The sequence below is a fragment of the Primulina tabacum genome, chromosome 12 (assembly GCF_025594145.1).
Source record: "Primulina tabacum isolate GXHZ01 chromosome 12, ASM2559414v2, whole genome shotgun sequence".
Taxonomy (NCBI): Eukaryota; Viridiplantae; Streptophyta; class Magnoliopsida; order Lamiales; family Gesneriaceae; genus Primulina; species Primulina tabacum.
In genome coordinates this window covers 22555104-22571324 of record NC_134561.1, presented here as the reverse complement: position 1 = coordinate 22571324, position 16221 = coordinate 22555104, and the positions used below count along the sequence as shown (strand labels likewise).

Sequence of the window (16221 nt, the reverse complement as noted above, 5' to 3'; positions counted from 1 at the left end):
ACAGGACCGAAGTTTAGGAATAAGATGTAACGCCACCCCGATTGGGAGAGTAGGTGGGAGACCTGTTACATCTTATTCACACCTGGATCCCTAGAATTAGATATGAAGTGAGTCAAAGATATGAGTTGAATTACATTGCTTGACTTATTCTGATTATGTTTTATAGTCTATAAGATGTATTGTTGTTGATTACATCCATGATAGTATGTTCATGATTTATATTGTGTATACATGTTTTATACTGGGATTTGTTCTCACCGGAGTTTCCGGCTGTTGTTGTGTCTGTATGCGTGCATAACGATAGGTGGGACAGGATTTGGGTCGCGACAGAGATGAGAGATCGAGATAGCGTGGAGATTACGGGCATAGAAGAAGATTACTAGTGGTTTCTTACTAGACATGTACTACGTGTGGTGTGTAGTTAGTATTGAACACTAGTTTGTATACATTTGAAATGAAACAAGACATGTATTTAGGTTTGTTGAAATAAAAGAGAGAAAGTTATTGTGCTTGATTTATATACATTTGATTTAATGTTAAAAGCAAAATTTTGACCCACATTTTCTAGCAATTATCCAATTAATCCCAAAAAGAATAAGTTAGAGCCCGGGTCCCCACATATGCAAAGTTCATCAAAGATGTGATGTCAAAGAAGAGGAAGTTGCAAGAATTCGAGACAGTGAAATTGACCGAAGAATGTAGCGCCATTCTCCAAAAGAAGCTACCACAAAAACTAAAAGATCCAGGGAGTTTTACTATTCCTTGCATTATTAGTGGTAATCATTTTAATAAAGCTTTATGTGATCTTGGAGCGAGTATTAATCTTACGCCATTTTCTACTTATAGGGACTTGAAGCTTGGGGAGGTAAAACCAACCACTATAACTTTGCAACTTGTAGATAGGTCACTCACCTATCCTCGTGGAATTGTTGAAGATGTTTTGGTAAAAGTTGACAAGTTTATCTTCCCTGCTGATTTTGTAATACTTGATATAGAAGAAGATCAAGATGCTCCATTGATTTTTGGGCGACCCTTCTTAGCCACTGGGAATGCATTGATAGATGTACACAAAGGAGAACTCACCTTGAGAGTTGGTGGGGAAGCTGTGATATTCAAGATCTATAAGGCTATTAAAGGTAATGACGAGGTGAGTACTTGTAAAAGCATTGATATAATTGAATCTTGTGTTGCTGAGATTGGTATAAGTCATACAGTAAAAGATCCATTAGAAAGATGCCTTTCTAGTACTGTTGGTAAAGTTGATGATGATTGGGAATTGAGAGAGCAACTTTTGGCTCTTGAGGAGTTGCCAAAGGTGAAGGAAGCCGCAAAGGAGAAGTTGGATGAAGAAAAGTGTTCAGAGATTATACATTCATCCCCTGTTTTGAAGGAATTGCCAAAGTCATCTTTGCTATGCTTTCTTGAGTGAGAAGTCGATATATCCGGTAATTATCTCTTCCTTTCTTACTTTAGATGAAAAAGAGAAATTGTTGAGAGTGTTGAGGAAATTTAAAACTGCATTTGGGTGGTCGATTTCTGATATCAAGGGGATTAGTCCCACCATATGCATGCATAGAATTTTAATGGAGGAGTCATACGCTCCTTATGTGGATCATCAGAGAAGGTTAAATTCAGCCATGAAAGAGGTAGTGAAAAATGAAGTGTTGAAATTGTTAAATGCTGGATTTATATATGCTATTTCTGACAGCAGTTGGGTGTCTCATGTGCAAGTAGTGCCTAAAAAGGGTGGAATGACTGTGATAAAGAATGAAAACGATGAACTAATATCTACTCGTACTGTAACTGGATGGCGAGTATGTATTGATTATAGGAAGTTGAACAACGCCACACGGAAAGATCATTTTCCATTACCTTTTATTGATCAAATGCTTGATAGACTTGCTGGTTATTGTCACTATTGTTTTTTAGATGGTTATTCAGGTTATAACCAGATTGCTATAGCACCAGAGGATCAAGAGAAGACAACTTTCACGTGCCCCTATGGCACGTTTGCTTTTAGGAGGATGCCTTTTGGACTATGTAATGCACCTGCTACTTTCCAAAGGTGTATGATGGCCATATTTGCAGACATGGTGGAAGACATCATGGAAGTTTTCATGGATGATTTCTCGGTATTTGGCTCTTCATTTGATCAATGTTTACATAACATTTCCCTTGTTTTGCAGAGATGTCAAGAAAAGAACTTAGTTCTTAATTGGGAGAAGTGTCATTTTATGGTCCAAGAGGGTATTGTTCTTGGACATAAAGTGTCTTCTAAGGGATTAGAGGTAGACAGAGCCAAAGTGGTTGCAATTGAAAAGATTCCACCACCGAAGAACATCAAAGGGATAAGGAGTTTCTTAGGACACGCCGGGTTTTACCGTAGATTTATCAAAGATTTTTCTAAGATTTCTAAACTTTTGTGTAATTTGCTTGAAAAAGAATCAACTTTTATTTTTGATGATGATCGTCTGCAGGCATTTGAGAAGATCAAGAAGGCATTGGTGACAGCACCAATCATGATAGTACCAGATTGGAAGGAGCCCTTCGAGTTGATGTGTGATGCTAGTGATTATGGAGTAGGTGTGGTGTTGGGCCAAAGGCGTGATAAATTTTTTAGATCAATCTACTATGCAAGTCGAACCATGGATGCTGCACAACAAAATTACACAACTACTGAAAAGGAGATGCTTGCAGTAGTATTTGCATTTGACAAGTTTAGACCCTACTTGGTCGGCACAAAGGTAATTGTTTTCACTGACCATGCAGCTATTCGATACCTTTTTGCCAAGAAGGATGCAAAACCACGCTTGATAAGGTGGATTTTATTGCTCCAAGAGTTTGATTTTGAAGTAAAGGATAGGAAGGGGTGTGAAAATCAAGTAGTTGATCACTTGTCACGACTAGAACTTGAAGATAAAAAAGATGAAGAAATCAAAAAAGAAGCATTTCCAGACGAACAGATTTTTGAGGTAAATTCTAAATTCCCATGGTTTGTTGATATAGCTAACTTCTTGTCTTGTGGTACTCTTCCTCCAGATTTGAGTTATCACCAAAAGAAGAAATTCATTCACGATGCAAATTTTTACCTATGGGATGATCCATACATATTCAAGAGATGTGTTGACCAAGTTATAAGGAGATGCGTGGATGGCGACGATGCAAACAAAATCCTGGAACAATGTCATTCGTCACCTTATGGTGGACATTTTGGAGCAACACGAACAGCAGCTAAGCTATTGCAATCTGGTTTCTATTGGCCTAGTTTGTTTAAAGATAGTTATACCTTAGTAAAATCGTGTGATAGATGCCAAAGGTTAGGAAACATTTCTAGACGTCACGAACTACCACTTACGAATATTTTGGAAGTAGAACTCTTTGACGTTTGGGGCATTGATTTCATGGGACCTTTTCCCCCTTCTTTTGGTAATTCTTATATTTTATTAGCTGTGGATTATGTTTCAAAATGGGTGGAAGCAATCGCCACCAATACTAACGATGCTCGTGTTGTAGCTAAATTTGTGCATAAGAACATCTTCACAAGGTTCGGAACACCGAGAGCTATTATAAGTGACGAAGGTACACATTTTTGCAATAACATTTTCAAATCACTCTTGGCTATATACAATGTGAAGCATAAAGTGGCACTGGCGTATCATCCCCAATCGAATGGACAAGCTGAAATATCCAACCGGGAAATTAAACAAATATTGAAGAAGACAGTCAACATTAACCGAAAGGATTGGGCAATCAAGTTGGATGATGCACTATGGGCATACCGAACTGCATTCAAAACACCTATTGGGATGTCTCCCTATAGGCTCGTATTTGGAAAAGCATGTCACTTGCCACTAGAATTGGAGCACCGAGCATTCTGGGCGATTAAGAAGTTGAACTTTAACTTGAAAGCATCTGCCGATGTCAGAAAATTGCAACTAAATAAAATGGAAGAATTCCGAAATGACGCATATGAGAATGCCAAGATATATAAAGAGAAAACTAAGAAGTGGCATGACAAAATCATTGTTCGAAGGGAGTTAAAACCGAGGCAACAAGTATTATTATTCAATTCTCGTTTGAAGTTGTTTCCTGGTAAGTTGAAGTCGCGTTGGTCAGGACCATTTGTTGTAGAAACAGTATACCCTCATGGGGCTATCGAGTTAAAATGCAACGATGGAAGAACTTTCAAGGTGAATGGTCAGTGGATTAAGCCTTATTATGGGACTGAAGTAAGGAATATCGACATCATTGGGTTGAGCGAACCACCATGAACAAAATTGGTATAGTCGGGCTGACGACGTTAAACCAAGCGCTTTTTGGGAGGCAACCCAAATTTTTTTTGTTTCTTTATTACATTTCGTTTTTGGTTTAGCTTTTACTTTTGTATTCTTATTTTAGGATGTGTATTTTTTATATAATGTGTTCTTTTATCTTCCCAAATTCTTATGAACTAAATTGTGTTTTTCAGGATTAAAATTTGAGGAAAAAACCATTTTTGATAGTGCACCCGCGCTGGAAAAACACCGCACCGGCAGTACTTGATGAAAGAAAAAATAAAATTTTCCAGTACCTACACCGCACCCGCGGTTTCTTTTGGAGCGCACCCGCGGTGCTTATTGAAAAAAAACATAAAATTCCAGTAGCAAGACCGCACCCGCGGTAGTTTCAGGAGCGCACCTGCATTGGATTGGCCGAGAGATTACCGCACCCGCGGTAACATTTACACCGCACCCGCGGTTGTTGTGGATTCAAAAAAAAAATTGAAAATTTCCAGTAGGCCACGCGCACCCGCGGTCATTTTGTCACCGCCCCGCACTGAAATTCCAGAACACACACCGCGCCCGCGGTACCAAAAGCAGCGCACCTGCGGTCGCTGAAGATCGAAACTTAAAAATTCTAGCGTCCTGACCGCACCTGCGGTGTGTTTAGGACCGTACCCATGGTCGATGTTTTAAAAGTCTGAAACAAGCAGAAATTGGACATAACCGTAACCCTTCTTCAAAATTCTCTCCTCCACTTCGAAATACATCCTATGAAAACACACTCCACTCTCAAATTTTGTTCTTCAAGCACAAATATTCCACTACACACCTACATAACTTCAATAATTCCATCTTATATCCATCTTATTGCATAAAATTCAACACCAAACCTAGGGTTTGAAAGAGTGCTCGAAAATTTTCACAAAGAATTGATTGGAGCTCCGAGTTTGTTCTTACAAGAATCATTTCAACAATCAAGGTGAGCCATTCCATAGTGCATTTGCTTTCAAATTCAAAATTGTGGGTGTCGTTGGTTATGGAAGAAAATTGAATTTTAGTGGAGTACAATCTTGATATTGTTGATTGAATTGGTGTGTATATTGTTGAGGTGTAGTTATTGTGGTTAACAAGTTTGGGTGTGTGAAAGAATCTTCTAGTTTTGTGAATTAGATTGAAGGGAAAGTTGGTGATTTGAAGGTGTTTGATAAAATGCCTCCAAGAAAGAAACAATTTAATGTGCATCATCATCTGCAAATCATGATGTAAACAAGTTTTGGGACGAGAAAGCGGAGGAAAACTATGGCAAAATTCTAAACAAGAGCATTGTGAAAGAGAGGGGCTTTGACTTGAGCTTCCCACAAACTGAAATCGGATTCATGCTTACTGCTAGGCATTGGGAGGAGTTTGGTAAGCCACCACCAGATGCGGTTATTTCCTTGGTAAGAGAATTTTATGCTAATCTTAAGGTTAAGCATGATCACTTGAAGGTTTTGGTACGAGGCAACATGGTAGCTTTTGATTCTCATACCATCAACACAATGTATGGCATCCCTCAAATCATGCTTGATGAATATGAACAATACCGGAACGAGGAAGTTGATTATAATGATATTCTTCATACTATTTTGCATCGAGGGAGCAGAGTGGCGAATGAGAGATGATGTTCATTGAAGCCTGGCCAAATCTGATCTAAAAAATGTTGCCAAGGATTGGTATTCTTTCATTTTGGCTAGGATTAAGCCCACTGAGCATACTACTACTGTCATCAAGGAGAGGGCAATCCTGACCTATTGCATCTTAACAGGAAAGACAATTGATTTAGGTCAATTGCTTTAGAACTCAATGCTAGATTATGCAAAAGGTAACTCTCCTAGTGGACTCCTCCACCCTTCTCTTATCACAGACTTATGCCATTATGCGGGAGTGACTTGGGCAGCAAACAAAGAATTGTTGAAACCAAAAAATGCCATTGTGGTAATTCAACCACATAGGTCACTGACATCTGATCAACAAGATACACGTGAAGCTCAAAGAGAATTCAACCGAAGAGCTACTGAATGACGTGACCATGCTCAGGCCCAACAACAACGAACACAACCGCAACGAAGAAATGTGCGGGATAGATTAACTTATTTGGAAGAGGAGATGCGCCAACAACGCCAGGACATGGACGCTTTTCGGTTTAGGACCGATACATTCATGGATTATATGATGGATTTCACATCTGTCTTGGCTCAACAATTTCCATCGGATTCCACATCTGGTAATCCATTTCCGCAACCTCCACAGTGGCCACCCGCATATGATCCGCCTGAGTATCACCCACCACAAGAAGGATCAGACAATGAGGATGGCGACGACCACTGACGGTCATTGCCTGAGGTAATTGTATTCCCGAACTTTCACGATCATATACATCGAGGACGATGCACATATTTAAGTTTGGAGGAGAAATATTATTTTATTTTGTGTGTTGTTCATTTTATTTAGTTTTATTTGAGTGTTTTATTTTTTTCTTGTGAGTTTGTTGCTTGTGTGTTTGTAGTGTCATAGTCATGAAATTTTTTATTTGAAATGGCCAATGATGAAAAAAATTTGTATTAAGAAGAAAGGCCATGCATTTCATTAATGTTCATCAATCAATTTGAAAAATTTAGAGAACAATCATGAGATTTGGTAAATTTGAGACTTATAAATTCTAAACAACTCTGCGATTTTTATTTGATATTGAAATAAATTTTGCAAACACATATATGATTGAGGCAATCTTTGATTTTATTTGGGCCTATTTATATTGTTCATAAATATTCATTTGAAGCCCTCTTGAGCCTATATGAGAAAAAAATTGTGTTCTTGAAATTTCTTGGAAGCCAAGCACTTTTCTTTTGAATATACATGTCACTTTTCACGATGATTAGATTCTACTTTGTGTTAGTGAATTGAGATTTTGTCTAGAACTATCCAAACAACACTCGAGGCGAAATACGGACAAACTATGATTTAGGAATGATTTAGGTGATTTTTTTTTATCGATTGAGCCTTTCAAGCTACCAAATAAAAATAATTTATCATTTGTCACCTCTTTGAGCTTATATGAATTCGAATGGCACACGTTAATATGTGTAAAAGACCCCCATTCGATATCCTTTCATGTAGCCCACATTTACCAACCCTTTGAATATCGTATACAATTATTTCCTACCTTCTCAAGGGAGTAAGAATTCAAAAGATTAAAGAAAGTGATATTCTCCTACAAAAGAAAAGAAAAGAAAAATGATGAATGATGTTTGATTGAAGAAGTTGGAGAAAAAGGGATGAAATGAATGAAAAATGGAGATAAAAGAAAAAGTGGAGTATGCAAAAGAGTTATAAAAATTTAATTTACTCCCTTATTTGAATTCCTAATCTTCATTTGTAGCTATAAACCAAGGCCTAACATTACAACCATTGAAAATCCTATTAACCTAGTCATAGTTGTCCAATATACTAGTGGAGAGGGATTGGGAGGATTTAGCCTATGGACAATCGATAAACACTTCCGTTGAGTACGAATCTTGATCATTTTTACACGGACCTCATTGCATCAAATATTTATTGGGTATTCCTTTCTTGAATGAATATTGCTTTGAACCCAACATTTACCGGAAAAGACCTCTTGATTTGTGTTTGTAAAAATTGAAATTGATTGAGAATGTTTTGAAACATGAGTTGAAGAGATTAGAAGTTAAGAAAATTAACCGATTTCATGATTATATCCGGATGAAAAATTGGTTGGATTGATTTAAATTGTGATTGCATGAAGATTTAGTTAAATTATCTTGAGGCCAAGTTCATTTAAAAATATTTCATGATTAATTTGTTTGTGTGTTTTTATTTTGCTTGGGACTAGCAAAATCCTAAGTTTGGGGGAATTTGATAAGTGTAATTTATTTCACTTTTATTACTTGTTTTTAACTTAGAATTATGTGATTCTTGAGCAGTTTATTTGATTTGTTGTTGTTTTTGTTGTTATAGTTTGGAAGTATAGAATAAGAGTGTGAAGTATTAAAAGTGTTGAATTGGAAAGTGCAAAAAGATAAAAAAATACAGTAGCTACAGCGCACCCGCGCTACATTTTATACCGCACCCGCGGTAAGCTAGTGCACCCGCACTGACACAGGCAGCGCACCTGCGCTCATACACCAGAACGAGGACCGCACCCGCGGTCTGTTCTTCACCGCACCCGCGGTCTTCGAAAAACAGAATCCGGAAATTCTGTAACTTTGTGTGCTGTGCGTGGAAGTTGAAGACTTTTGTGTGCTACGATTCCTATCTTGTCTGGACTATATTAAGAGATAATTTGCTACTATCTAGGGCATTGGGGAACTAAAGGAAGAGAGGAGGTGGCTGCTACAAGATTGAAGAATCAAATTCATCAAGTTTTGAGGAACTCTTTTGTACAACTCCGGGAACGGAATCAGCTCTTCAAACTCTTGTTATAAGTTCTTCTTTCCTTTGTTTTTCATTTGTTATGTCTTATTTTGAAACTATGTTGTGTTGTTTTGATTGTGTTATTATGAACTAAGTTTTAATTCTAGAGGAATGATGGAACAAAACTAGAAACCATGTGTTAGAAGTTATAAATTAGGTTATTTAAGTTCTTCATATTGTTCATTTGTATTGTTCTAATCTTAATGCTTTCAATTTATTGGCCATATTTTAAATTATTTATATGTTTACAATTTATCACTCGGAAGAGGAAGTTATGAACAAGAAAAAGATCAAATACATCAATGGTATTTATAGAGTTCGGAAGGCCTATAATGCTATCGAAGCCTATAGAGAATTTATTGCTTGTTGTGTTATTTAATTGTAAATTGTTGATGGGAATGTCACAATTCATTTTTAGATAACAAATATCTACTTATTACTTGGAAGAGGGAGTAGATAATAATAGGATTCTTTGCTAATGAATAAAAAAGGACTTTTATAACAAACTAATAAGAATTACACATGGTGGATAGTTGCGTGAAATCGGACCTCTAGATCTTTTATCTCATTGTTATTTGCTAAAATTTTGTGTTCTATATATCTATATTTAATTATTTTTAAATCCATTTTCAATTTAGTCATTCATAAAATCAAATCCTTAAATTGATTTTTCTAAATAAAATCAAGATTATTTTAATCATAAGCATTAATATACGTTTATATACACACTCGTCGTGGGAACGACATTTGTACTCGAAAATATATTTTACTATAACTTGACGTCGTGCGCTTGCGAGCAATCAAGAAAACACGCAACAGTAGTCACCGCTACTAATACTATTATTTCATTATTAGATTATAAATTTACTAAATAAATAAATCTAGACTCAGAATAAACCCGATCAACAATTAAACAACGTCGATGTATCGAGGGTATAAGTCTTGTTCATATAAAGAAATTGAAAAGTTCGAAGATCAAAATTTCCAATATTCCATTTTTGGTTGCTGTCTGTTTTGTGACCTCTTTCACCAAAACAAGAACATCCACTTCCTCACTTAATTAGCAGTTAAGCTAACTTTCAATACATGAAATTAACTTATAAACTCTTTTATAAACAATCTGTATGATCTGCATCAAACTACAATCGTCAAATTCAACTTCTTGAACTCGACCATCTCAACGGGAACACAAAATACAATACTTGTGTTACCCTTATTGTTTGTGTTACCCTCAATGGTTTAGGGATAGAACTAGCCCTGAATTCACAACTTCATATGTTTCATAATAACATTTATTCTTATTCGGGCTTACCCTAATTTTAGCCTCATTATTTCCATCAACCCTTTGATCAAGAATGTTAGAACTCAAGTATGATTGCACCCATCGGATCATGGTAAAAGCATCTAGTAGTATTGCCCCAGGATCCACTAGGTATCAATGATATTGTCGACAAAAACCTTAAGTTATGGTTAAAATATAGTACAGTCTCTTCAACACATATATTTTGATCGAATCTGCATCTATTGGTATATCAAGGGCTGAAAATAAATTCGATAACTATGTGATGTATCTTCGAGTGATAACAGTGACATGGTATGTTCAATTAGGAAAACATTTTTTCCTTAAGCACATGTTTTTCCCTGGCCAGAGATTCCTCGTACTATTAAAGATATCTTCATTCGTAGGCAAACAATGAATCTCAGATGAAAATGCATTGGCTCTTAAGTATTTTGAAACTACACCAAATCTCGTCGCCTGATGACACTCAATGAAGCTGATCAAAAAGTCAAAGTGCAGTTCTAGTACGCAGATCCTCCATATTGTCCTGGGTCAAATAACTAATTGTGTACAACTATAATCACGGACTGTTCCACTCGATAACTGATAACCACTTGTAAAGTCAGATGGAGGGTTATTCGGTGCATCAATAAATGATCACTAATCTGTATAAACGAACATTTACATGTGCTAACTAATGAAACATGACATTTACATAACAGCTGATAGACTCAAAGCTCAAGCGACATTTATCCTTATTTTAGGTGGTTGATTTGACTAGAGACATGTTTAGAATATAAAGTACACTTCCTAGTGAATTAAATGATCTCACGTTTCGAGGCAGATCTCATGATGCTTGTTTGAGTCCATAGATGAATCTATAAAGTTTGCATACTTTATGCTCAATTCCTACTGATGTGAATCCTTCAGGTTGACACATGCAAATATTTTCCTTAATGTCACGATTAAGGAACATTGTCTTCACATTCATCTGTCATATTTAGTAGTTATACCATGCTACTATGGCTAGCGATTTTCTAATGGAGTTGAGCATTACGACTGGAGATATTTTTTTATATAGTCAATACATTGCCTTTGAGAATATTATTTTTCTCATTACCTTCTGATCCACCACAAGTTTCCATTTGTAAATCCATTTGCTTCCGATGAGAAAAATTCCCTTAGTGGATTTACTAAGGTCCATACATGGTTCAAATACATGGAGTATATCTCGGACTGCGTGGCTTCAAGTCAATTAGATGTATTGGTATCAGACAATGCTTCTTGAATCACATCCGGGAATGAGCTCATCTTGGCTTCTTCAAGGAGCAAGCTCATCATCTTAGCTGGCTTCGAGACTCTTTTAGATCTCCTATGAGCTTGTGTCTCTTCAACTGGTTGTTTGGGTATGGGTTCTACTATTTCATAAGATTGTGGTTCCCGAACCTCTTCGAGTTCTATCATTACACCCTTTTTATTCATTTGAAATTCTTTCTCCAAGAAGGTGTCATTTCTTAAAATAAACACCTTTGTTTCATTGAGATCGTAGAAATAAATATCCAATGGAATTCTTTGGATATTCCACAAAGTAGCACAAATTGGCTTTACTATCGAATTTGTCTCATTTCTTGCTTCACATAAGTAGGATGTAACGTCCCGAAAATTTGAAGGTCCACGTGAACCACATGCATGCAAGTTATCAAATTTATTTTGTATTTTATTTAAATTGTTTTAATGCATTAAATGCATGATTATATGTTTTAATTCATGGTTTATTAAAGTTACATGCATAAGGGCTTTTAGTAGTGTTCGCGCTCGAACGAGGAAAGGAGACAGGAGATAATTAAGGAAAAATTGATAGGATCGGTTCGGACACCTTTGAAGGTGATTTAAACATAATATTCTCAATGAGCTGCAATAGCTCGTGTTCTAAGAATGTAAACACCAATGAATTAGATCGAATTTGGTTTTAAACCAAGCGGAAGATACTCGAAATAATCTTTCGTTAAGAAAGCTAATCAGTTTAAAACTTTTAACTTGTGTAAACTGATTAACTGATGTAAGAGGGATCAGTTCTTGCGTATATCAGTTAAGTTATGATGAGAATTGAACTGATAACATCTCGAACTGATCAAATCAGTTTAAAACAATAGTTAAATAGTTAAGCACACAAGATATGTTATATGGATGTTAGGAGATTTCAACTGCTCCTACGTCAACCCTTCTACCTCATCAGGTAAGATACACTAGAAAACTTTGATTTATAGAACACCTTGTACAAATCCACTCAGCTTAGGACTTACTCTACTTCATAACTGAACTCCTAGTCTAGACTGAAGGAAACACCTTCAAGCCAACACTTGTTTAAAGTCTGTGTCTCAAAGAATACATAAAATAAATTTATGTCTTTGTGCAAGACTCACTCAATTGATCTTTTAAGCTCTACTCTCTGATATATGTGAGTGATAGTGTGTGAGTATGTGTGAGAACTGAACAATGAATACATCGGCACACTGAGGGAAAAGAGCTTCTATACTAAATTGATAACACGTTGAAGTGTTCCCACACAACTGGGCTGATTACTTCTTGTAACCTGATAAGGTTTTTAGCGTGCCCTTCTTCTTCACACATTCTTATTGTTCTACATTCTTCATTGATCTTAACTTCTATTTATAGGCGCGAAGTTTGATCGTACAGTGAGAATCAATTACTGTATCTGTTGCATTTTGAATCCGTTCCTTGATATTTGTCTTGTACTTTTAGACAACCATTTTGAAACGTTTTGGCTTTAAACATTGATGCAACGTCTATTATTGTCCTTTGACTAGACAATTACTTTGGTACCTTTGTGCACAATTGGATTTCACTGAATAAGCTTGTCGTGTTCTGCAACTGATTGGTTCTAACTGATGCTCTGAACTGATCTTTAGTTGGGCTGGTGAAATCAGTTGACTCGTCAGTTGAACTGATTTCACTCTTTCAGTTGAACTGGTCAGCTGGGCTCTTCATCAGTTGGCCAGGATTCTGAAGGTCTTCTGTTGAACCACCTATCAGCTGGACCATCAGTTGAACTGGTTCAGTTCGATTAATCAGTTTGTACTTTCAGTTTGTATTCTTCGATAGCTTCAGTTGAGTTCAGCTAACTGCACACTTAGGTAAGTTCATTAGTAACAAAATAACAAGTTTTGTTAACATCAAAATCAAGAAAGCTTGCGAACATGAAACGTTCTAACAAAATGTTTTATTAAATAATTATTTTTTAAAATAATTAGTTTTAATTGTTTAATATATGGTGCATTTAAATGTGATTTTCGAAAATAGGCATTAGTGGAATATTTTTACTCGTCGGGTCATATTTTAAATCGGTATGTAAATTTTATCAAGTTGGAGGACTTTTTGAGTATTCTGACAATATTTTCAAAAACGTACTTAAAAGATATATTTTTCGGGAGTGTTATTGAGCTTGACAGGTTTATTTTATTACTTAATGAGACTAAAATCCTTTTAATCCCTTTAATTTTATTTAGTGCCCATTAGTGCATAATTATACAACTTAAAGCCTACTTTAGCAAACCCTAAACCTAATTTCTACCATGTGGCCGCCCCCCTCCATTCTCCAGCAGCCTCTTCAAAGTTTCACCAGCAGCTTTTCGAATTTCCAGCAGCTCCCACCTTCAAAAATCCCCTAGGTTTTGCAAAGAAATCCCTCCCCGTCTCTCCGGTGCACATTCTACGCGATTATCTCAAAGTTTTCGAGCGTAAATACGCAAAGGAACTCCCTATACCTCGTTTTTCTCATCATTCACATCAATATATGTCGGTTTGTATGTTTTTCATGAAAAACCTTAGATGTATCATGTTGTGAAGGTTTTATACGATTTTGGCACGAAATATGCATTTTATCTTTACATGTAACTCACGTTCTTGACTTGTTTGTGTAAGGGGCTGTTAAATCTCGATTTAAGGGGCTGTACATGCAGACATTTGAGGCGTCAAGGTGCTGGAGTTGGATAGCGATCGAGCTATAGGGAGAGCCGATCGGAACTTTGAGTGATAGTGTTGTTGGGTCGATCGGGTGAGGAGAAAGGAGGTGTACGGCCGTATGGGGCTGAAACAGGCCATGGCGTAGAACCTGGTGGTTCCAAGCCGTTGTTTAGGGAGGCCCAAGCATGGCTGGTTGTGCGCCGAGAGTAGATAGGGAAGCATGGTTCGAATGTGACTCGCATGGGTTTGTTGGGAAGAGCCATGCACGTCCGCGTGGATGTGGGTTGGTCGGTCCAAGAGAGTGTCCACGGCTTGGTCTTGGTCCTAGGGTGGTCTGGTTCATTGCTGGTCTAGCTTGAGGATTAGGTACACTAGGGTTTGATGGTGGCTAAGTGAAGAATTTTCCAGCAGTTATATGGCCTTTTCCGAGGTTCCTAGGTGGTCTGAAACAAATTGTTTAGGGGCTGGTAGGGTGTGTTTAAGGTGTGGTATAAGTTTGAGAAAGTTTGGTTATGGTTTGGGTTGATTCGGGTTAAAACTGGGACCCCGGCCCAAGTTCTAAAACGAATTGTATAAATTATGAAACGGGATCGAGTTTACGTCTAGAAAATGATTATAAATATGTTTTGAGGTGTTCGGTTGGCTTCGGGTCGAAATTTTGAGGTCCAGGAGTAAAACGTCATTTAGGGTTTTCAGTGGCAAAATGGTCATTTTGCACCCGGGTCGAATTAGCAGTCCTGCAATGCCCTGATCAAAATTTGACATGTTTTAATTTTTTATGATATCACGTATATGACTTTTTATAGAAATACGAAAATACGCTGCATGCTTGATTTTATGAAAATTTACGTATACGCATAATATTTAAGGATGGATATGATGACATGTTTTGAAGGAAGAGTGTTGGTTGTGACTAAATACGATGATACGATAATACGATGACATGTAATGTCAATGCTCAGTGGATTGGTTATAGTGTTGCTGATATCCCCGTCGTCAGATAATGCGGTTATACGTAGATGGATCCATCGAATAGAGCTGATACGTTTAAGCATGTTATGCTTTGACATGATATGTTTAAGTTCATTCTTTTAACATCATGAAAGGTATTTTAATTATTGTACTTTCACTGCTTCATGATATGTATATGTACTTGTTATAACGATTCAGGTGTGTTGAATCTTTAGACTCACTAGGTGTGATTGATGCAGATGACCATACGGTTGAGGAGACTTGAGGCGTTTAAGACTGAGTAGGCTGAGTTGGGGGTGAACGTGAAAACCCGAGGACCTTTCATTTCTTCTACATAATATGTTTATGAGACATAAGTTTAAGCAATATGATTAAATGTTTTTTAATTTTTTAGTTGTTTGTTTATCAGAATTTTGTTATCTGTTCGAGTCTCTCTTTCAAACCAGTAGACTAGGAGATTGACTTCATTTAATGATTTAATTAACTGCAGTTATTTTTATTCAAAGGTTGGATGACCTTTTAAAATGTATGTTTAACTTATTAAAATGTTGATGTGTGTGTATTTTCGGTCGTATCTTTAAAAAAAATATTTCAATAGAATTTTAAAATGGATTAACATTTAACAAGAAATCCCCATATTATTAAGAAAGAATATTTGGGTGGCTTTTCCATCCATATATCCATATATCATATGGAGTTTTATCAACTGCCTTTGTATACACCTTTTTGCAGCAATATTGTGGCAGCTTCAAGCCCAAATGCCCAAAAGGATGGTGGTAGTTTAATGAATTCTATCATAGATCGAACCATGTCCACCACTGTTCGAATACTTCGTTCTAACACACCATTCAAATGGAGTGTGGTAGTTGGGTCCACCGTGAGATAATCTCATTCTTTTAAGGTACTTTTAAAATTCAGTACTTAGTGTTCTCTATCTTGATTAGATCGAAGTGTTTTGAAATTCTTTCCTAATTGTTTATATATTTCAGCTCTAAATTCTTTTAATATTTCAAAGGCTTTAGGCTTGTATTTCTTTAAATACACATATATATACCTCCACAAGTTATTAGTAAAGGTTATGAAATAGGATTGACCATATTTTATGCTAATACTTAGCGGGTCATAGACATCCTATATGAATCAAATCCAACAGATTATGTGCACATTCTTTTTCCCTAGAAAAGGGGATTTTTTTCATCTTTTCTTTCATACTAGACTCGCATATTTCAAGAGAGTTTATCATTGAGATGTCAA

The 16221-nt window shown here is 36.5% G+C and overlaps 1 protein-coding gene across 1 annotated transcript; it reads left to right on the top strand.

Moving 5' to 3' along the window:
- Nucleotides 1–1583: 1583 nt before the first annotated feature.
- LOC142520268 (uncharacterized) lies at nucleotides 1584–5923 on the top strand. Its single transcript, XM_075623271.1, has 3 exons — nucleotides 1584–2477; nucleotides 3636–4229; nucleotides 5534–5923. The coding sequence occupies exons 1-3, from the start codon at nucleotides 1584–1586 to the stop codon at nucleotides 5921–5923; spliced, it is 1878 nt and encodes a 625-aa protein (XP_075479386.1).
- Nucleotides 5924–16221: the final 10298 nt, after the last annotated feature.